General features: G+C 43.7%; 1 protein-coding gene across 8 annotated transcripts in view; it reads left to right on the top strand.

Annotated features, from left to right (window-relative positions):
• CELF2 (CUGBP Elav-like family member 2) overlaps positions 1-22,731 on the top strand; it is an 835,088-nt gene that overhangs the window by 520,100 nt on the left and 292,257 nt on the right. The window contains exon 1 of one of the 8 annotated variants that reach the window (XM_058682195.1): positions 6,592-6,865. The exons of 5 other annotated variants lie outside the window; for them this stretch is intronic. In XM_058682195.1, the coding sequence (XP_058538178.1) occupies positions 6,792-6,865 (74 nt within the window). In that variant the 5' untranslated portion in view covers positions 6,592-6,791. Of the gene's footprint in view, positions 1-6,591; positions 6,866-22,731 lie in introns of those variants that run through there. 2 more of the 8 variants (XM_058682194.1, XM_058682196.1) reach the window with 2 other exon arrangements.

Raw genomic sequence — 22,731 nt, 5'->3', positions numbered from 1 at the left:
CTGTACAATGGGAATAGACATTGGCAGGGAAAAGAGAATTTTAAAGCGTTATGAAATTGAAATGTAACTTTTTATCTACAAGAGGGGCCAAAAGATGTCCTATTGTAATCATAACCGGTCAAGGCACAAATATATATTGTGCTCGACATGAGACGTAGTCTCAGCCTTCTAGAAACTCAAGAGGGTCATGAAAGGAGAGAGAACAGCAGGGAGAAATGAACCAGTGGTGCGGGCGCAGAGGAAGGGTAGTTGAACTGGCTGGAAGGGCAGGTGACTGAGGAGGAGAGAGCAGGTGTCCTTAGACACCCTGGAGATAACACCCTGGAGTTATCTTTGTTATTAAAATGAAGCAAAACAAAATCCTAAGCTTCCTCTCCTTTCTTCCTCGGACCCAATGTCTTTCCCACCTCTCCTGCTCACTGACCTTGCCATATTCCTATGAAATAGGGCAAATATAGCTAGTAGCCTCCAGAGAGTATTGAGGCAGAGCTATGGGTACCGTCAAAGTTGACATCCAGCAGTGGAGATAAGATAGAACACATGCCACTTAGTGTGGGTAGATAGCTATGCCACTTTTCCACGAAGATTTTGGGTAGTTCTTATAAGGGGAAGAAAAACTTTTTTTTTTTTTTTTTTTTTTTTTTGGCCCTAATGGACTTCAGGGGAATTAGCATCGAAAGCAAATTTCAATAAAAAGTCATTGGGGATTTTCAAAACCGTCTATCATAAGCTAAAAATAGCTAGAGATTTGAACCATATTATAGGGAGAAAATACATTTCCTGTACTCAAAACCTTAATGTATTTTCAACCTACATGTCATTTTAATAGCTTTGTTATATAATTGCTGTAGGAACAGTTAGGTTAACACATTGCACTTCTTATGGGAAGATCACGGTAGAGTTTGAGTTTTCAGCCCTTCGTCCCTATGAGGAAATGATGGCCACGCATATGACAAAGGTCTAGCTGATGAATCAGTAAATTAAATGACGCGTTCCCTGGTGTCATTGACAGAATCAAATGCACAATCAAACAGGTTGGGCTCTTAAATCTTCTAATCTTTTTCATTCAGTTTGAAAGTAGCATTTGCCTTCAAGAATCTGATCTGCACGCCCCGTATCAGGTGGCTTCTGATCCTGGTAACCAAAGCTCTTTGAAGGCATCTGTCATCATTGTGGTAAAGTGGATTCATGTGTTTTGTTTTACAGAAACCCAAGCTTTTGCTCTTAATCTTCACTCTTCCTCAAGAGGTATTTGTTCAGAAAAAAAAAAGAGAGAGAGAGAGAGTTAACATTCGGGCAAATGGGGCTGTCATGCCTTCTGAGATTGCCTCTCGAATTGAGTTGAAGTTTTGATGGTTGCCAGGATCTGTCTCAGACAGCCCCACCCCAAGGCTTGAAACTCCCATTTCTTTTCCTTCACCGCCACCTGTTGCTTCTCTCTCTCTGGACCTCACGTCCGCCCCACTCCTGGACCCACCCAGCTGTTGCTACTCAGCTGTTGAGTTTTGTCAAGCAGAAGTTTCTCTTTTTTAATTGAACAACACGTGACAGTAAGATGAGAACTTGTGGCCAATTGGGGAAGACCTTTTGTGGGGGTTGGGGGGGGGTGTCGGAGGGCAGATTGCCAGGGAATTAAACGCCTCATTCTGATAGGTATAAATTTTGTTCCTGCCGCCAGACTGGCACCAGATAAGGGTACCGCGTGTAGCCTGACACATCTCAGGATCTTCAAGAGGCCACTGGAACATTCCTTCAGAGGTTTTAACCGAGTGCCTTCGTGTGCGAATCACCACGCTAGACCTTTTTCCTCTGCCTCCGATTTCTCCGTTCTTCCCCATACTCATCTCCTGTGTACTCACTTCATGGGACACAGTCTTGCATCCTCCCCCTCCCACCCAATGGTAATGTCTGGAAAGGAATCTCATGGCTCACTCCAGAGACAGCTGTTCCTAGTTCAGAAACCAGCTTTGGTCAGGGCAAGGCAAACTTGATTTCTCTCGCAGATAAGCAACCAACCACAACTCTCTTTACTTGGGTAGTCACCTGCCTCCTCAGACACGCAGCTGTAGAGGGAAGCTTCTGGCATTGTTTAGCTTCCATCTGAGAGAGAAAGCTAAGAGGGGGGAACAAAAAGAAGGCAGCAGCGGTATCATGGAGAAAGGCAAGGGGAAAGGCAAGTTAGAGAGAGAAGTGATGAGCTGGTTGGGCTCTGGGTCTGACAGACCCACAGTGTTAGCATTTCATCCCCTTGGAATGGAAGCTTCTGGAAACTCTAGAGGGGCATCTCATTTCGGAGCACGAAGGTATGTACACAAAGAACCGTCTTCATTTTGAGGGCCTCTTCAGAAGGAAGATAAATTCACCATTATGTATTTTTGCTCTATTAAAAACAGATTCAGAAAAACACAAGATTGCAAAAAGCCAGTAGCAGCTGTTCTCAAGGGAGAGTGACTACTTAAAATTCCCGTAAAAATGTAAAATAAGACTCTAATAACTACTTCATCTTTATTGGCATTTAATTTTACTTAAGTCATTTTAGGGATGTGACAAAGTCACCATTCCAGAAGCTTTCAATGGAAAATGGGAGGGGGGCGTGTGTGAATATTAAAGTGATCATTTTAAATTTATAATTGGCGATAAAAGTCTTTTTAAGGGATGCCTTTATGGGATGAAGAAAAGATGTATTTCAATGTATCGCTTAAGGATCTGTTTGGGTGTTTTGAAACACATAAAAAAACACCATTGTTTATTTTTGCAAGTTACTAATGAAACTGGAGAAAGCCAAGAACAAACACATGGCCACAAAGTCAGATATTCTCTCAGGTAGATAACATTCATGTGGATTTCAAATTTATTGGCTAGAAACGATAGGAAATCCCCTTATAGGACCTGTATGTCTTGCTCCAAATGGCCCTGAGCACATTAGGCTTTTTTTTTTTTTTTTTTTTAACCGAAACAGCTATGTTAATAAAATTTGAATTCGAAAATGTGATAGGGCAAAGATGTTTTGGATTCCAGTTTGTAATGATGAGCCAGAAGTGGGGCGGGGGCGGGGGGGGAGGGGGAGACGCTTTTGTGAAGATGATATGATATCTATGATAACATAGCTGATAGTGTTCTGCTTTTAAAGAGATTGCAATGTAGGACATTGTGTATAGGAACAATTAAAAAATGGAAATTTATCGTGAAATATACAAGGTTATCTGTAGGGGGAAAAATTGCTTATAAACACGAATCACCATATAGCAAGCACCAGTCTCTAACTTACGGTATAAACTTTCTGCAAAAATGTTGAAAGCTTTACGATCAAGGGACTGTATTCTGGTTTGTTGATTGAGTGGGGTGACTGGGAGAGTATTTTTCCCTGCAGTGTGTACTCTATGTACAAATGCATTTAGTAGCATGCTTTTTCTATTGAGATTTTTTTTTTTTTTTAATGCCAGTGATAATTCAGTGCGCAAACAATGACCATTGGAGAAAACTCAGTTTGAGATGAGGCATGGGGGTGGGGGGAAGCAGCTTGCTGAAACAGCACAGAGCACCCGATTGCCTTGGAAGGCCTCATATAAAATGAGGTCATTCAGAAACTTTCCCTTGAAGTGCTTCCAATTCTTGAATTGCCTTTTGTTTGGGAAATGAATAGCAAGTTGATTAAAAAAAAAAAAATAGACAATTAGAGAAGGTAGGGGGATGGGCCTAGGAAAGAGCTTAAGGTTTTTCTACAGTGAAGCTAAAACTATGAGGAATCTTCATTGTTCCCAACAGACCCGTCCCCAGTGATGTCAGCACACAGTGGTGTCACCAACCAGGTCATGTCCACGAGAGGGGCCCGCTGATGGCCTCATCCCTTTTCACTGCTGTTGATAAGATCCTTGGCTATAAAATAGCTCCATTGAACCCGAGTGAACAGCGGCCCAGCGGAGCTGTCTGCCAAATAACACCAACTGCCAAAACATGATACCTGATGGCTCATTACTGCATGAAAATTAAAAAAGGGGCCCCATTGAGTTGTTTTTAGATTTTGTTTTTTCCTTCTGCCAAAGCAGTGAAACGGGAAATTTACGCTTTTCATCAGGTGGTATTTGGTTGGGTGTTTTTGTTTTGTTTTCGTTTCTAGACTCAAGAGCTTTTGAAATTTGTATTTTTTAAAAGGACTATTGTGTATGTGCTATGATCATGGAAACAACACCCTGTGGAGGGTGTGTGTATGTGTGTATTTTGTTTCTCTTTGGCACCTGCATCAAGTGCCTGTGCAATCACTGTATTATTTATGTATTTGGCAGCCAAACGATTTAAACTCAGCTACACGCCATAAGCGTTCCTTGGTTCACATCATCGCGGTATCCCATGTAAGAGTGGGTTTTCTTTTTATACTTGACCCTGGTTTTGCTTCTAACTTTAAATGGCAGAAGCAAATGTGCTTTGAAAACTCTGGTACATACACCGTAGTTGTTAAATAAGGCAATAACCTATGCACTTGTAATTCTTTCTCTATGACCTACTTACATACTACTTCACCCTCCTTATAGTGTGATTAAAAGCTGCTTTGAATCCACTATTGCCTCAAGGGATTTGAGACTAGAATTTAACAAACTGCTGAGAAGGCTTAAGTCAGTAAGAGGGCTTCCCTACAGCTTCTCCCAACCAATTCACATGCAATTAAAGAGAAAATAAATATTTCAGAAGTGTACATGTTAATGAAGCGTCTTCTACCTTATAGAATGGAGATACGTATGGAGCTTTATTCCACAGCTGATTTGAAAATATTTTTCTTTTTGATGAACGCGGCTGTGTTTTGCTTCTGTTCTGGAGGCCGGCTATGCTCATTCTTAAAATGAGTTTGTTATACAGTCGGCTCATTATATACATTTGGGATTTATATAACTAATGTACGAAAACCAAGAACTGACCAGGTTGGTCTCATTTATCCGGTTAATTACTTTACTAAGGTTATTGAAAGACCAACAAAATTCTTATCATTTCAAAGGCAGCCAATAGTAGCGAGGAGAGGGAGTAAGCTGAACTCAATACTATCAGGAAAAGTTTGGGCATTTTGGGTCTAAGAACTCATTTCATTGCATCTGTTTTTCAATTTCTGTTTTTCAATTCCTTGTGAACTTAGACCTCATTCCTCAGAAAGGCAATATTTTAAAATGAAGGTTAGTCCTAGCCCTGCATCTGTCTTGGAATTAGAAGTGCCTTGGTCAAAGCCAGATATACTGTTCAGCTGAAGGAGGAAATCAAGTCCATTAAGTATGTATGGACTTAATTGAATACTCCGGGCCTGTTACTTCATATTACTCAAGCCATCCATCAAGCCTGGATTTAAAATTGATAGGTGGATTTAAAATTGGTATATAAATATTTGTTTTCATTCATAATCTCAAAAGATGGTCAGGTCTCATGATCGCACAAGAAGTTGTGAGAAAAGATCGTTTCTCTGAATAATGGTGCCTGATACATCAGGCTTATACCTGGTGTATTTAACTACACGTGACTTAGTTGTTTAACCCTCTGGCTACCGTGACTGTATCCCCAGGCGTGTGCTATGTCCTTACAGAATGAGAGCGATTACCATAAGAGGCAAACTGTAATTCTGGTATGCAGTTTATGATGTTGCTTTAGCACATGAAATATGAGAAGTTTTACATCCTTGCATCCTGTGACCTTGTGAAAAGTTTGCTTTCATGTAAATAACCAAACAAAACAATGACAACAGCGAATTAGAACGTCACCGTATACTTACCTTTCAAGAATTGTTGCAAATCGCTAGGGAAAATTCAACTCCCTGCTTTATTCCTTTGAGATTTTCGCCATTTTTCACCATTCCTATTAGTCAAGTCACACATCTTAAATGGATGTTTAGGCCTCATGGCCGTTACGTTACAGCTCTCACAGTCTTTCAATAAAGTCCGTTGGTTTTTCATCCTTAAATACTAGAAAAGGACAAATGTGTTTCCTTTTTAAAAGAAAACGTGATTACTGTGATTCACATTTTTCAGTCCCTTACCCGAACTTGTGCGTTTTTCCAAGATGATACAAAGGAAATGTAATTGTGTGCAGATTGAGCCCTCTTTGTCCTTAAAGCATTGAGGTAAGTCCCTAAATGTCACTTGGGCCGTTTATCTGATAGTTACTTTGGCCAACCCACGAATGCTAGATCAGTTATTGTTGGGAGTTCATACACTGGCTAGCAGATCGCACCGAGGTGCCTTTCAGCAAGCACTCGTGAGGGTGCCCTTTCTCCCGGCTTCGGCTGGGGACTTGGGTTTGGACCGTCATGGGAACTAGGCTTTGGCAACACAGTGGCACTGATCTACCACAGCGGTTATTCGGGCCTCGTGCCAGGCGCCGTGCAAATGGGGGAACTGAGCGGAACTGGACCGAGGCTGCGTGGTGAACTAGTTTGCCTTGCCGGAGGCTGGGGACCCCAGGAAAGTCTGGCTATTTTTAAAAGCTGGTGAGCTCAGCTTCCCCAGCCGCGGGCCTCGGGCGGGTCCCTCCCTCCGGGGGCCGGGCGGGCGGGCCCGCAGGGGTTAAGCGGCGGCGCGGCGGGCGCGGAGCTCCGCCTCCGCTCGCCGCACCTGGCGCTCCGCAGACCGTCGCCGGGGCGCTGGATTTCGGAGGGGATTGGCGGAGAGCGGGAGGGGAGAGAATGTGACAAGTGCCGGCTCGGGCGGCCGCCGGGAGGCCGCGCGCACCTGTCCCTGCCCATCTCGCGCCGCCCGCGGCCGCTCGGACGCGCGCACAGCCGCCCCCCGCCGCCCGAGCGCAGAGCGCGCGCCGAGAACATGACTTCTGCCTTCAAGCTGGATTTCCTCCCGGACATGATGGTCGAGGGCCGCCTGCTAGTTCCCGACAGAATGTGAGTGCAGCCCCGGGGGGCACGCGCGGCCGCTCTCCCCGCGCCCCCGGCCGGGCGGCTGCCGCCAGGTCTCGCTCCCGGAGCCCCCGAGGAGGGCGAGAGCGGCCGGCGGCTGCGGCTCGGCCGCCTCCCCCGGGCTTGTGAGCCGGCGCTGGACGCGGGGAGCGGGGCGAGTGTCCGGACGTGCCGCGCCGGGCGGTGCGGGGAGCGGGGTCGGGGCGGGGACCGGGACCCGGACCGGGGTCGGGTGTGGGTTTCAGGCGGCGGCCGGCGAGCGGGGGACCAGGTGGGGACCGGCGAGCCCGACGCGGAGTCCGGGGGTCCGGGCGTGGGGTCCGGTCGGCGGGGCGCGGCGTCCCGGGGCGGGGTGCGCGCGTGCACGCTCGTGTCATTTGAAATGCGGGTCTGGTGGAGCTCTCGTGGCCCATTTAAAGATCCCTTCTTACCATATTACCCGCTCCTCTGACTTACATTTGCGAAGACTCTTCGCCGGCGGTGGGAGAAGTGGAAGGAGAGGAGAGAAGAGGGAAAAAAAAAAAAACGGGGGGAGGGGGGGTAATTATAAAGCGTTAAAATAGCCCGGTGTACTCTATTGCAGAAATTAGAGGTAATTTTTACGTAATCATGGTGGTTCGTCTGATGTGCAGTCTATAATTTAATAATTAATGTGGTTCTGGTTGTTTTACACGTCGCCAAACTAAGGTGGAGAGTTTTTTGGGAGAAGTACGGAGCTGGGATTTCTGAGGAAAGGAAAGTATATCTAATTTTTCTCTGGCTCGTTAGTCTCGATAGGAAAGTTTCTTCTATCAGCTCGGGCGCTATCGAGTCAATAGCATCCACTTGTATTTCAGGCGTGTTACGAAAAAGAAACCTAAAAGGATTGCCAGAAGCGGGTCTGAAAGGTCTGTGTCCATTTTAGACTTGGAATGTACAAAATTGTCTCTTATCGGACAAGAATTCTGCCAGTGAATCTAGGCTACAAGTAATCTAGTGAAAAAACGACGGTTATCCTTGCTAAGAGTACATACAAAATGTTTCCTATTCTACCCGCTCTACGACTTCACATCCATATTCTTTCTGGCACCTTATGTACCCTTTGCAGTTTTTAGACCATTCACAGCTTTCTGATCCATTTCTCTGGCAGCTCGCTTTCCCCTACGGTGCTAGATTCATTTGCTAGCATGTTAAATGTTATGAGTGAAGAGATTTTTGAGAAGTTCCACGGTGGCCAATTATTTGAGCCCCTAGGATTAAAAAAACAAAAGTGGGGGGGGGGGGCTGATAGAATCTGTTAAGTGCGAATTGTCCTTCCAGTCGATACGAAGAATGTTAACTTGCTTGTACACACGATCAGGTTCATTGTCCCAACTAAGACAATCAGATAACGTAAATTAAAATATTGAATTTCCTTTTGGCAATTTTCTCTGGGAAATTAATCTTGATTAGTAACATTCCCGTGATACTTGTTTTACAAGATCTCTGTCCTGTCCCCCTTAAAATATACGTGTGTGTGGATATATAATATTTGTTTGTGCATTTGCTATTGAAAGTTTTGTGGTTTCTGCTCTCCGGAGGAGGAGTGTCGGGAGGAAGAAGTGGCTTGATCATAATTGAGTTTTCAGTCACCTGCTACTTAGGTGACCAGAAGATCTCCATCTAATGAATGCTCTGTGAATTTAATGTGTTAATGGTCTCCGAAAGATGCTGTCTCTTGTCAGTTAAATTATGAATTATGAAAGTTTAATTCGTCTTTTTCATTTGGAGGATGAATGTGGCTTTTTCAAACTGCTTGCTCTGAATAGAGCCTTTGTATCTCAGCCATGGAGTCTCCTATGCAAACCCTGGTATAACTCACTACCCCCACTTCTCTTCCAGATGCTAGTTGTGTCCCAATGATATCCTTTGGTATCAGACCCCCATTGTTTTCAGCGCTTGCCAACTCTTGCTTAATTGAACTTTTTAAAAAAAAAATAAAAATAGAGGATTTGGAAATAATTTGTTTCCAAGATAACTATTATATCCTCTTAGCCCTAAGAGTACTGTAGCATGTTTTCCAAAATAGTTTGTAATTAACTCACATTGGAGACTATCTTTGGGGAACAGAGGTGTGTGGGAGGGCGTGTGACAAGCTGAAAATGCTTGAAGCCCACCTAGCACTGTGTCTTATTGCCATATGCATGCGGTTGAGAAGATAGCCGTACAGATTTATTGTTTTCGGGACTGGTTGTCACATATGGTATATTGCCATTTGGACTAAATTGCAGGCGGCTAAATATTGGCCTATTCCTAAAAGGGACCTAAATAAAGCATAGGGGCTTTTCTGGTGTTGATTTTCTAAAGCAGTAGGACATATTTTCAATGGCATTCTCCCACAAGAATATATTACATAAGTTTGCAAGATGTAATATGTTTGAGTCCTCAAGGCAGATGAACAAATAGCTTTTGAGATGAATTATTACGCTTGATGGCCCCACGAGCCATCCAGTGTTTAAAGAGCCCAGATCATTTAAGGCTCTGCAGTGGCTCTGAATTGTTGGGACATATGCTTCAAAGTCTTGGCGTTTTAAGCCTTCAGTATCGAAACTGTAAATGGAAATAGACCTTTTAAATAATCTTAACTACTGACGTTTTGTTGTCTTTATGCTACTGTAGAATATCGATTGCAACAAAGCATAATGAAGGTAGAGTAGGAACTGATTTCAAAAATTCTATTTTAAGCTTGGGCAGTCGGTTTGGGATGGGTGTGGGGATGAGGGTTTTCCTTTGTTTAACCTTTTCAATGATCACATATGCGTTTAGGGGTTTTAGATGCTTTTGAATTTTTAAACAGAAGAATCTAAGAAATCATGTCTTAGAAATGAGAAATTGCAGGTGGAAAAAAAATCTATAAATGCAGCTTTAAAATTACTCGATTTGTGATGTTAGAATAAGACATCAAGAAACAAATTAAAATGAAATCTTATTCCCCCCATCCACCCACATTCAGTAAGTAACCTTGTTGGAAATGAGAAAAGTTATCCTGAGTGTAAACTCATCGGTTTGGTGAATTCACCATTTTTGTTCATTAGGTCCTCCCGAGTTAAGATAGCTGGAAAAATGTCAGTGTCCAGTTAAACTGAAAGGAGGTGGGGGGGTCGTCTAGGGGCTTTCACCGCTCAAGTTGAAAGGGGCTTTAGAGACCATCTGGACAGACCTCGTTTTATAGATGAAGAAACTATCATAGGGGGCAGCGTGACCACTTCCGGAAGGCGTCGTAATTACTGTTTTCTCCCTTTCCCTCAAATGATGAAAACGTGAGTCATTAATGGAATACCTACTGTGTACCAACGCACCTTATTTACCTGTCTCTAACCTTAGAGATAGATCTGCTGGGGGGCGGGTTATACCCATCTTACAGGTCATGTTCAAAGGTGTTACATGCTGCCCATGCCTCATAGGCAGTGAACAGCAAAGCTGGGGTTGGCTTGTGCGTGTGTTATATAAATGCAAGTTCACATGCTGATGGGGAGAGAAGAGAGAACTGTGGATTAAATATACGACGTAGATTTTTACCAGAAATCCAAAATTATGCCACATGAGAGTGGTTGAGGATTATAGGAAACATGTATGACTCGTTCAGAGTTGACTTTCTAATTTGATTCAGATTCACACTATTATCCATATGTTCATTAAAGAGAATATATTTTAATTAAAAATATTTTCTGGTTTACAAGGTACCAGTAAGATAAAGATGGGATTTGAAGTATATTCAGAAAATGCCATTACCAATAATAAAATACAGCAATAGCTGGGACTTAGCACCTGATTCTTTGATGATCGTGCAAGGAATTAGAGAAGATTCTGCAAAAAGGGGTATGCATATGGATTTTTAAGGAAAAATTTTAAAGTCTACTTTCAAGTGGGATTTCTCAGTGAGCAATACATATTTTAGTATCAGCTGCTTCCTGAGAACAAAAACTCCTCCCATATTGGCATTTTGGAACACTAATGTTATCTTTGATCTGGGTTAGAGGTATTATGTTAATTGTTAAGTATTGCTGTTTAATTGTAATTTGCTGGATTGAGATTACTCTGGAATCTGTTGATGAGACACCGTGAACTGGGGGGAACAAGAACCTTGCGAGACAAGATAAAAAAGGAGATAAGATTTTCCGATATGAACCTAGTAATTAAGATTTCATGGGATCATTTAGGATGTTTTCCACCTCAGAGCAGTTCTCACCCTCCCCCCTTCCCCAACAGCTGTAACAACAGTATATTTGGCCTCTGATAAAAGACTGCAATCTCCCTCCTTTTTTTTTTTTTTTTTTTTTTTAACATAAATTTGCGAACTTTTCATTTCTCCTTACCACCCTCCTTTGTGGTTTTGTTGCTTCTAAACTAAATGCTCATTCAAGACAGGTACTGTTGTGGCACGCAGAACCATCTGATGAACTTCAGTGTTCTGTAGCCAGCCCGGGGCACGATCTAGCTCTTGTGCCAAAATTCGGGGTAGTGCTCATTTGTTGAGGCTGATATATGTAGACTTGTCCACAGCCCTGAATGTCACTGTCGCACATTCTCAGTCATCCTCACGACTGTTCAACAATACCGTAAGCATCCTCTGTCTGATTTGCATTCCACTGGAAAACCTGATATTTTCAACACGTTTCAAGGAGCTAAATTAATAAGCCATTGACGCGGCATACTTCCTGGGCCGAACTTCATCCAAACTTCAAAAGTCTTTATTTCCCACTTAGAGTATTAATACCAGAGGGGTTCTGTTTTTGGGTTTTTTTTTGCGTGCTTTTTATTTATTTATTTTTTTTTGGTTTTTTTTTTCAGCGGCTCACATTTTTGCCTTTTGTTTGCAGATTAGGACACCAGAAGGAGTCAGCTGTTTGTTTGGTGGAATAGGTGTGCTAAGCACTGCAGAAGGGAGGGTCTGGAAAGCACTAACGGTTTCCGGTTCATTCACACCAAGAAGTTCCCATGCCCCCGTGTCTGTTTCCACTGTCAGGGAGGGACCGGTAACATAATGGGGCCAGCGTCACTGGCCACTTGTGTGGCAGTGCAGAAAACGTAGTTTTATTTTTCCTTAAGAGAAAGCTCTTGCTAAAGCGAAGAGAAATGGAGCTGCGCATTCCTGGAAAAACCTTTGTGGGAAACAAAAACTAATTAGCGCAGTAAATGTGATGCTCTCAGGTAATTGTAAAATAATTATCCCCCTTTAGCATCATCACTGTGTAATTGTGCCATCCAATATTCTCATGCTCTGAATCTAGATGCGAAGGGAAGGAAACCTCGCTCTCCTCCCGGGGATTTCTTTTTCATTTACTGGGAGCTTTAGTCTCCTTCTAGAAAGGACTTTTAAAGGAAAGGGGGCGACAGGGAGATTTTAACCGCTTCACCCTTGCCATTTGTTCTGAATCGGGACAGAAAATGATTACTCCAACTGGTTTGATAGAAATACAATTCCAGTTACATGGCCGAAATGCCTGGTGAGCATATTTGAGATTTACACGTTCACAGAGCTACACCCGGAGTTTTATGAACGGTCTGTTTTATGAACTGCAGATTGTATATTATGTTCAGATACTGAGAGTGATACTTTAAAATCAGCTGATCCTTTAAAATGGAATGCTAATAAATATGTAATCCTACGGCTCTCAAAATGACAGATGAGTACAAATTCCGTTTTTGGTTAAATTTTAATTACTCCATTTGAATGAATGCCTCAGAGCCAACTTGCCAGCAAATTATTAGACCCATTTTTTTTTCTTCCTGAAGATTTATGTAAATTAAGTTTAGCCTGTATTTAGACTAAAATATCATTTGGGTTTATTATTACGAAGTTTTCTACCAGACTCATATGGCCTTTTACTTAAGGTCAGGCTTTAAATAAATCTATCCTGAGGAGGACTCAGTTTAAATGATCAGTGCTCCCTTTTGGTCAGCCGAACGGCAGGAGTCCTACAGACAGATGACCAGATCATGGGATTCCTTTAATAGTAACAGTGCCTTAAAATGGGGTTATGGGGAATGTCTTGATATTCAGTCTTTTTTGTTGTTGTTGTTGTTAATGTTCATTTATTTTTGAGAGAGAGACAGTACACATAAGGGGGGGGGGGTGGCGGCAGAGAGATCTGTCAGCACAGAGCCCCATGCGGGCTTGAATTCACAAACCATGAGATCATGACCTGAGCTGAAGTCAGAAGCTGAACCAACTGAGCCACCCAGGTGCCCCTGATTTCAAGTCTTAATAATTGAAGAAGTCAAAGAGGTTTGTCTCCTCGGTAAGAGGAGGTTCTGCTCACGCCTTTGTTAGAACTGTGGACATCAAGTTCCCCCAACCCACTAGCTGCTTTGTCTGACATTTATAGGCTCCAGTAGCCTCAAGATCGCCCACTTTCACAGATGACGGTGGTGACTCCTCAGAGGGAATGCAGTTAATTTCAGCTGGTTGATTTGACATTTTGACATAAGTTTTGGACAGCTTAAAAGCATTTTGGGGGGAGGGGTACCATGGGAGAGTCACGAGTTCTCTCATAGTAGGATCTGAAGTAGTATGATTTTATGCTGAAATGCTTAATTTTTATACTTTTTTGTAAAGACAGTTCGTAGTTTGACCTAGGCTCGTTAAGTTTTTTTATTTTTTATTTTTTACATTTTATTTATTTTTGATAGAGACAGAGCACAAGTGGGGGAGGGGCAGAGAGAGAAGGAGACACAGAATCCGAAGCAGGCTCCAGGCTCCGAGCTGTCAGCACAGAGCCCGACGCGGGGCTCGAACTCACAAACCGCGAGATCATGACCGGAGCCAAAGTCGGACGCTTAACCGACTGAGCCACCCAGGCACACAAGCTCATTAAATTTTAAGGTGGCATTTTTATATCCTTTTCCATGAATTGTGTCTCCGTTTCTCCTATCTCCCCCCGTAGCTTAGAAAGTTGTGCCACATTTATCTGCCAAAAATAAAATCGGCTGGTCCTTTCATAAGTTAAGAGCAAAATAGCGTTCTTCACTTGGGTGTGGTCAGTAGGCATAAAATGTGTGTGTATGTGTGTGTTCACGTGAGTACATATATGCACGTGTGTATGTGTGTGAAAGTACATATACATGACAAACTACCTCATTGGACATAAGTCTTTACTTTCTTGAAATATCTGCCCCTTAGTGGTCTTTGGGTGTAACAGTTCTGAAATTGTTATGACACAGCCTGTGTTTACAGATTATTACCTTCATAACTGAAAACTAAGATTTAGAAAAGTTTAGCATCTTGACCAAAGACATATTCAAATCAGGTCTCAAGACGATGTTCTGACTCTTCGGCCCAGAACCCCCAAGTTTCTGTTAAAGGTAAGAAAAAAAAGCCCCTCCTGATGGTGCTGTCACCTCTCACTGAGTAGAAAGCTGAGGGTTGAGTGGTCCTTTCTTTCTGTCCTTGCTGCAAAGTCCCTGGACCTGGGGGCCCCCTCCTGTGGCTCCGTTGTGATCAACAGGTCGCTCCCATCAGGATCTTCTAGGTTTGAAGTAGAAAGAAAGGCTCCTCGCAGAGCGATCTGGACAGTAGGCCCTAAGTGGTATTTTCTTGGGTGGTCCCAGCTGGTACTGGCCAGACCACATTACGCCCCTTACTGCGTGCCTCTTGGCCCCTGCCCCCCCCCCCCTTCGTTGATGCACGTCATTATCCATGCCTTGCTGTCCTTGTTGTACAGAGCCCTTGAAATTTCCATGGTGCCTAAAAGGGAGTTCAGCACCTTACCAGGACATCTTCAGAAGGTTAACCTTAGAGCAGATGTGGGGACCTACGAGGGGGGAGAGTAAACTGACGTAAACCACCCGAAACCCACACATGCGCTCCTGCATCCACTTGGTTTCTCTCTGCATCTCCTGAGTAAGACGTTGGGTGTCGAGCAGGTAGAGCAAGTAATGTGGAAACCTGACATCCCCTTTGTTCCTTGAAAACCTTAGGGGAGTGATAAAGGCAAAGATAAGGTGAAAAGGCAGGAGGAGGGAAGACTTGGGGAGAAGACTAAGGTATATTCATGTAGTCAGGCTGCTTTGTTCGGCTCTCCACTCCTGATTCTTTGCACCCGCTCATTTCCTTGTGGTCCTAAACAGGATAGCTGTTTCTGAGTTTGCTTCCTGCCTTCCTTAGGCTTTCCCGATTGATATCTTCTTGGCTCTTGTATTTGAATCTTCTCTAGGCCCATTTGATTAGGCCCTTCCCGAAGAGTTCTCCTCCGTGTGAAGAGAAGGGGCCACGTGTGTCCACAACACGTCTCTCCCAACGGGAGCCTTGACGGGAGGGCAGCGTGGAAAGCCCTCGGCCATCACTTGTAGTCAACTCCTACAAGCAGAGTAGCTGCGCGTTTCTGTGCACGGAGCTGTATTTTGTCTTAATACGTTACAGAAGGGGTGTTGAGTTTTCTGGGCGAGCAGAAGGGGAGCGTATTTCAGAACGATTAACTTTACGGATGCCATTGTCTCGGGCGGCGGCTATATTTGGATGTTCGGCAGCTGTGTCTGCTTGCTCAGAATCGTCACCAGGAGGCTTCCAACTGCAATTACTCCCTCCCGTCCATGCTGCTGACCTCTTTCCTCGTGACTCCCGTTGTCCACGCAGCCATCTCTCTTGGGTGTCAGGATTTACAGGCTACACGCCAGTTCTTAGAAAGCCTGCGTGCTGGTTACCACCACTGGTGCTTCTGCCGGGCACGTCTGTTTTACATGATGACGCTACCTGTCAGGATTCTCTCTTTTCACAAAAAGCCACGTTTTCCCGACTCCTTTTCCCTCTTTCTCTCTCTCTCTCTCCTTTTACTGCCTTTTTTCTTACTCTTAGATGTCAAAGGGTCGCCTCCAATATCTACTTTCTTTCTTCCTGTCCTGTATTCACGAGGGCAGTCCTGAACAGGTGCTCCTTCACTCCTGGTCCTGCGAGGCCCCTTAAGAAGCACTCTGTTGGAGTGGACACCAAGCAAAGCACTCTGTGTCTCTTTCCTGAAAGGACCCTGGCCACGGAATTCACTTTTCTCCAGAGAAGAATTCAGGAAACCTTATTCTAAATACAGAAACCATGTTAATGCCGTGAGGTGTGTGTGGGTTTAAATTGTTTGTTAGAAATAACTTCCTGTTGGGGCGCCTGGGTGGCGCAGTCGGTTAAGCGTCCGACTTCAGCCAGGTCACGATCTCGCGGTCCGTGAGTTCGAGCCCCGCGTCAGGCTCTGGGCTGGGCTGATGGCCCAGAGCCTGGAGCTCGTTTCCGATTCTGTGTCTCCCTCTCTCTCTGACCCTTCCCCGTTCATGCTATGTCTCTCTCTGTCCCAAAAATAAATTAAAAAAAAAAAGTTGAAAAAAAAAAAAAAATTAAAAAAAAAAAAAAAAGAAATAACTTCCTGTTAGATTGTTTCTGCTCGTCAGGGACATTTGCCCTGCCTTGGGTCCTGCCTTGGGTCCTGCTTGGGCGTAGTAGGCCGGGATCACTAGGGATGTTGCTACAGGGTTGGAGGTTGCTCCTCAAGACTAAAGACCCTTTACTAAACAGCAGTCTGAAGCCTTCCCCGGGCTTGTCTTCTGGTTTGTTCCATGCCCACTTAAGGTCTTGGCTGACTTGTCAAGATTCCTCATCTAGAAAATAAGGATAATAAGATATGCTCCTTACCTGTCCCCCAGAATTACTGTGAGGCTAACGTTGGGAAAGGAATGACAACCTAAATATTTTATTAGCTTCATGGTACTTAAAACTGACCACAAGTTCACCTCCATTTCCTGGGAGAGTCAAGTACAGTGAAACCTCATTACAATTGACCGGTTAATGTTTTCTCCCTCAGAACATTCGTGCTTTAAAGTCTCAGCCAAAGACCCATAAAGCAGTATTGCTCCCATATAAACTTCCAGAAAATGCTCAGCCCCCCAGGACAACATTATAAAGACTGATTTTTTTTTTTTTCTCTCCCTTTTCTGCATGATGATTGAGAAATGAAATGCAGTTCGTCTTCCAACTGTGAACTCGTGGTCCGACCTTCCATTCTGGGATAGGGTTGAAGCAAAAAGCAATATCTTCATCCAATATCCCCTTATGCGCTTTCTGGGGGGGAAAAAAAAGCCCATCTCTACACCAGCTGAAATAGATTTTGATTTTCTTATGGGGAGAGAATCAACCGCACAATACGCAGGCTGGTTCCCGATAATGGGACTCCTAGCCCTAGCAGAAACTCAGCCATTGGGAAAACAATTTGGGTGATGTGAATATGGAGAGGGACTATGGTGCACACTGGTACCTAATTCCTCTTTAGGTGTTCAGGCCACAGAGTGCCTAGAGAACACAGAAGGAGAGTCACTGAGGGAGGAAAAGACTTGGAGAGGGAATCAGGGATTTTTATGAGGTGGCACAGTGGGTATAGGGTGTGTATTCGGGTGGTGCCCAACAGCAGGAGGCGTCACAGTGACTCTGGTCTGTGCGTTGATTAACAGGCACTTCTCCCAACATAGCTGACCGAGTCCTTGACGTCCTAAGAGCCTAGAGCTGCCTCAGCTAGGGTGAAGATTTGCTCCTAATGTTGTACGTCGCTTGATTGCTTGAGATCACGCGTATTCAGGTTCAGTTGGGAAGCCTATACAGCCTGCCCGCGTGCGTGGGTTGAAGGGTGTTGTCGGCGATGGGCCAGAGGAACACTCGGCACCCGCTCCGGCTGAGAGAATGATGTTGACTGCGGATCTCCAGGTCACTAGCGTGACCACCAAAGCTAAGCGTCCCCTTCCTTACGGAACAGACCACTTGGCATTAGGGTGAACGTCGTCACCCTGATGCAGTGGGAGCACTGTCCCATCAGAGATGACTGCTGGTCCTGAGCTCGTTGGGAAGGGAAAACTAGGCCTGTGGCCCAAAGCTGGCAAAGCCTTTGGAGAAGGGGCCAGCCATGCACATACTGCAAACATTCCTGGACAGATTGATCGGTACTTTGCAATTGGCTCATTTTATCATCACAGTATCAAAGAAGTCCAATTAACTTGTAGGCAGCCTTTCAGCTGGGCCAAGATTTTGTTCCAGTAGTTATAAAAAGTGACCAAGATTGGACCATGGTCAGCCACAGAAGCCACGTGGTGGCCTTTATCTTGCTCCTGTGTCTTTTTTTTTTTTTTTTTTCAGGTCTACTCAGAACATGATACTTTTGATTCAGTTTGGGATTTCTAGTTGTCTGTTCAATAAAATAATGATGTCTGCCCAGAAGCCAAAAAAATGTTCTCTCATGTCAACAAAGCTATAATTCCTGGACAAATAAATACTCCTTTTTAAATGTTTTTCTCCTGATTACGGACGCTTTAAAGAACGCTACCTTCCTTCCTGAGTGTACTTTGTGAAATTTTTTATGATAGTAGCCGAGGATACCCTGGAGGCCAGCCATTAGGCTAAGGAATTTATATAAAATATCAATAATCTTCAGAAAAATTTTGCAAGATTAAGCTGTATCGTTCCTGTTTTGCAAACAAGAAAGAGGTTTGGGGGAAGGGGGATGGTAGTCCTCTGTTTCCAAGTGCTTGTTTACAAAGCCTGAGGTCCTTCTCTCAGGCCACCTTGCATTTTGGTCCAGGAGGCTGTCTTTGCCTGTTGAGGGATTCTTAGACACTTCTAGGACCATAAGTACGCTGAATTTCTGGTTACTTTGGTGACTTGGCAGCTGACGATGCGGGTTCTGAGGATGAAGTACAATTTCTTCACTGTGACCCAGTAATAATCTGCTTTTTATGTGCTTTTTCACATAAATTGCTTGTTCTTGATTTTATTTCCTAGCGAGACCAATTTCTGAGTCTAGAAGGCAAGTGTGTTGTGAGCGATGTCAGTAGAAAGGGGCACCATAGCAATGTCAAGATCTCTTAATGCCTCAGATTCTCACTTACTGCAGAGATAAAGAAGCAGTTAACATTGAATGTTAAGGCGGGTCCTTGTTCTTCATTCGAGATAGCCATATAGTTCATGAAGAGGTTTCTCGTGAGGACTTCATTAGGCACCTGGCCTTCCCCCTGTGTACTTCCAACTTCTTAATTTTTACATCTAATTCAGATGAACACTTGGCCTTTCTCAGGGGCGCCTTGAGCCCAGAGCAGGCCGCCTTGTGAATTAGAAAAAGGCTCTCAGGTGGTATTCAATCTCTACTGTCGCCCTCAGTTGGTGACTTTTTGCAGAATCCTTTCTATGCCACATGCAGGTTTATCCCTCCATAAGTGGGCCAAGTAAGTAGGCAGTAGCATAAGGGAGTCCCTGAACAAATGGACTGACAGTTGTGACCACCTTGAACATGGTATCCCATCCATTTCAAGTGTCTGTAAACTTTGGCCCTCTTTGTAGCTTTTTGCTCAAGTGTCTAAACATTTGAGGGGACTCTGGATTTTCAGCAAATGGTAGATAGCTGTTTCATGACCACATACCCAATGTAAAGGAAGGGATACGGACAGGTAAGAGGAGAATTCGTGCATGGGCTGGTCTAACCCTCAAACCATCTCATATCGAGTATGAGCTTGTCGACGTGCCTTTACTCTTGGCAGGAGACAAGCGTCGTAACCTAAGAGGATGTGATTTGAGTGGAGTTTTCATGCCCCGTGTGCTTATTGTATTCTTGCTACTGATGCAAACATTATCTATAATTACATTTTCAAGTGACTGAAAATTGCAGCCTTTGTTGAACAAAAATACAGCCAAAGAATGGAATGTATACCCACTCCACCCTCATTATAAGGCTTTCAGGAATCAGACTATAAGGCCCAATACCATGGCTCTCAACTGTGCGATATGAGCTCCGTTCTCCGATGTTTGAACACTTTGCCAAAATGCTAGGTTCCCAAGGATGATCACATAATTGGAAGAAAATGCTACTACTCTTTCAGTACTTGGTTCGCTCCATTGTCACCGAAGTCACAGTGGCACCTCCTCTCACGAATGCTCTATATCCAGGATGTAAAATGAGGAAGCACAGTTGGATTTCGATCCACGCTTGAGTGGGCCACTTTGAGAGAGTTGGTTGAGATACAGACACTGTTGCCTTCCCGCAGCAGTTCCATTCCATCGCTGTCACATTATGTTTTCTGATGACGTCGTTGCTCTGTTTATCGTTACTGTTTTGAAGGTATTACATTTGTCATTTAGGTGATAGTTCAGAATGTCACAACTCCCTCTCCAGACCCTAGTAGAGTTCAAATTCGACAAGAACCTGAAGAAAAGTCATTGTGAAGCTTTAATCCACAGTAGAAGCAGAACCAACACTTGACTGAGGTTGCTCAGAAAACCCACAGACTGTTCCTGATTCTTTTTAATGTTGGCTTATTTTTGAGAGAGAGAGAGTGCACGGGTGCACAGCGGGAGAGGGGCAGAGAGAAGGGGACAGAGGATCTAAAGCAGGCTCTGAGCTGACAGCAGAGAGCCTGACGTGGGGCTCGAACTCACCCTTATGATCATGACCTGAGCCAAAGTCAGACACTCAACCGACTGAGCCACCCAGCTGCCCCAGACTGTTCCTGGTTCTGTCAGGCCCCGCCCTGACAGGTAGGACAGAAGTGTCTTCGAAGAAGTATTTATCAGGTCGTAATTAAATTGTGAACAGTTGAAATCTGTTGAGCTCTAGTGTGTACTTGGTGAATTGGATGTTCCTTCCTAACATAAATTATAAACTCTTAAGGTGTGTTGGGTTTTGAATAGACCACCTTATATATCACGTGAAAGTAACTAACTGTGTTCAGTATTTTTAACATTCATAGAGTTGAAATCAACTCTGGTTTCCAAGTAAAATGCCTTCTGTGGAATACAGTACATCAACAAGTGTTGTGGGTTTTTCTTTTATCTTTAAATGGATTGTTGCAGCTTTTGAAGCAAGGCCTCTGTGAGGTGTAGCCAGTCTCCATAATATAATTGCCCAGTTGCAAGGTATACATGAGGGCAACTCAATTTGTGTATTTCATAAATTCCCTCTGTAAGTTACAAATAACCTTCTCTTATGTTCAGGGCTCTTTTTTGACAGGTTATGTGTTTATGTCTCTAAATACCTGGGCTTTTGATAGCTTGGGTTCTTAACCAATCAGCAAAACTTACTTTAGGAAATGTAATTAGCCCAGAACCAAAGTAAATTAGCTCTTAAAGTTATCTGATTCTCGAGGTTTCTTGTTGGCCCCTACAATAGTGAATTGATTCCACGGCAGTGCGGTAAATTCAGTGCAAGTCAGAAAGAGCACGGCAGTTTTCTGGTTTGAACCACAGATTGAATAGTTAAAATTAAGTTGGACAGCTGAGGAGTTTAGGATTTATGAGTCACAGCTGACCTATTATTTGGCTGAATCGATCAGTTTGTCATGTGGAAACCACCTAAACATTTTCTGATTTTCTGAACTGAAATCTGTTTCGTTTTTTTTTTTTTTCTCTAAACTGCATCTCCTTGAACAAGAGTTCTGCCTTAATCATCATTCTCAACAAAAATATTTAAAGTCTCATAATGGACTGGATAGTTGCTGCCTGTTCCGTGTGTAACAGAATTTTATAAAGCGTTGCCAGTAATTCCTCCATTTGGTTACTTGAGCTTTATTCGTCACTGTTGACTTTGTTTCTTTGGGGAAACACTGGTTTAAAGAAAGAGGGATCTGCACAATTGTGTTGTTTTGGGCAAATAAAGGATTTTCTTCTTGGGAAATAAGAATGTTACTGTTCTATCTTTCTGACGACCTTCATTCTTCATCTTGTAGATCACATTGGGTCAGTAATGTAATACTTGCTCACCAATTTTTTTTTTTTTTTTTTTTTGCTTTATCTGGATCCTTCCTAGAGTTCTTAACAATCATATTTCACGTGTTCCTTACTACCAAGAACCCAGTAGAGAAAATAGGGTTTCTCGGTGGAAGTGTTCATGTACATTAGCACTTTCATGATCTTGGCCATTTGGATTGTAGAATCCAGGTAGTGTGAGAGATGGGGGGAAATCAGCATTAATTATTAAAACCTGTGCTATTGTAGTTCTTTCTCATCTAAAACAGCCGCCAGAGCATAGCAGTGCCCTATTCCATGAAGTCAGATTGGATCTGGTGTGATCCACAGAATGCATTGTGCAAGATCTCACCTATAACTCTACCCTTTTGCTCCCTGAGCTTCCTTTAGACGTGCTCTTTAATTTACACTAGATCTGGAATCTTGAGGACAAGTGGGCACAGAGAATGAAAATAAGCCGATGGGATAATAGCCACTTAACTGGCATTCCATATCGGACCTCAAGCTCCTTGCCATGCACCTGGTGCTCATGTTACAGGGAGTAGGTGTCCTGGTTAGCTGGGATGCTCCCAGTTCATACCAGTTGTCATGCAGTCATCATTATCGTCCCTCTTCCAGCCTAAAAAGTGTCCCAAGTTTGGATGATAAAATATGTGGTCTTCTCGCATCTGATCCTGTGTCACTAGCCCTTCTTCAATATAGTACAAACGTATTCGCCGGCTTTTAAATGTCTGTACACAGGACTAACCCAAACCTTCCCACAAAAAGGGTTATTCCTGCTTTTAAGCGTTCAGGAAAAGGAATTTCTAGCCTTTCTTTCTCTGACCCATTCCCATACTTAAATCCTCCTGGATAGAAAATTTAAGAAATTTCACAAAAGCAAATGTAACAAAACTTAACAAAAGCTTATTCTGCGTTTCATGTGTGTGCACCCTGCCGGCCACTTCGAGACATGCTGTCTCGGTAACTTCTGTGTCTTTCTGACCTGAATCTCACGTACCGAGCTTGCCTGGCTACAGCCTTGTCTGAACACCCTTCCCACCGCCCAGGGTTTCAGCATCGGAGGACCCTGAGGCCCACTTTTTCAGGGCAACCTTTCCATTCAATTCAGTTACACTCATGAAACAACAGTACCTCG

This window comes from Neofelis nebulosa, chromosome 8 (assembly GCF_028018385.1).
Source record: "Neofelis nebulosa isolate mNeoNeb1 chromosome 8, mNeoNeb1.pri, whole genome shotgun sequence".
NCBI lineage: Eukaryota > Metazoa > Chordata > Mammalia > Carnivora > Felidae > Neofelis > Neofelis nebulosa.
The sequence above is the reverse complement of the archived record's forward strand: the minus strand, read 5'-3'. Positions and strand labels throughout refer to the sequence as shown.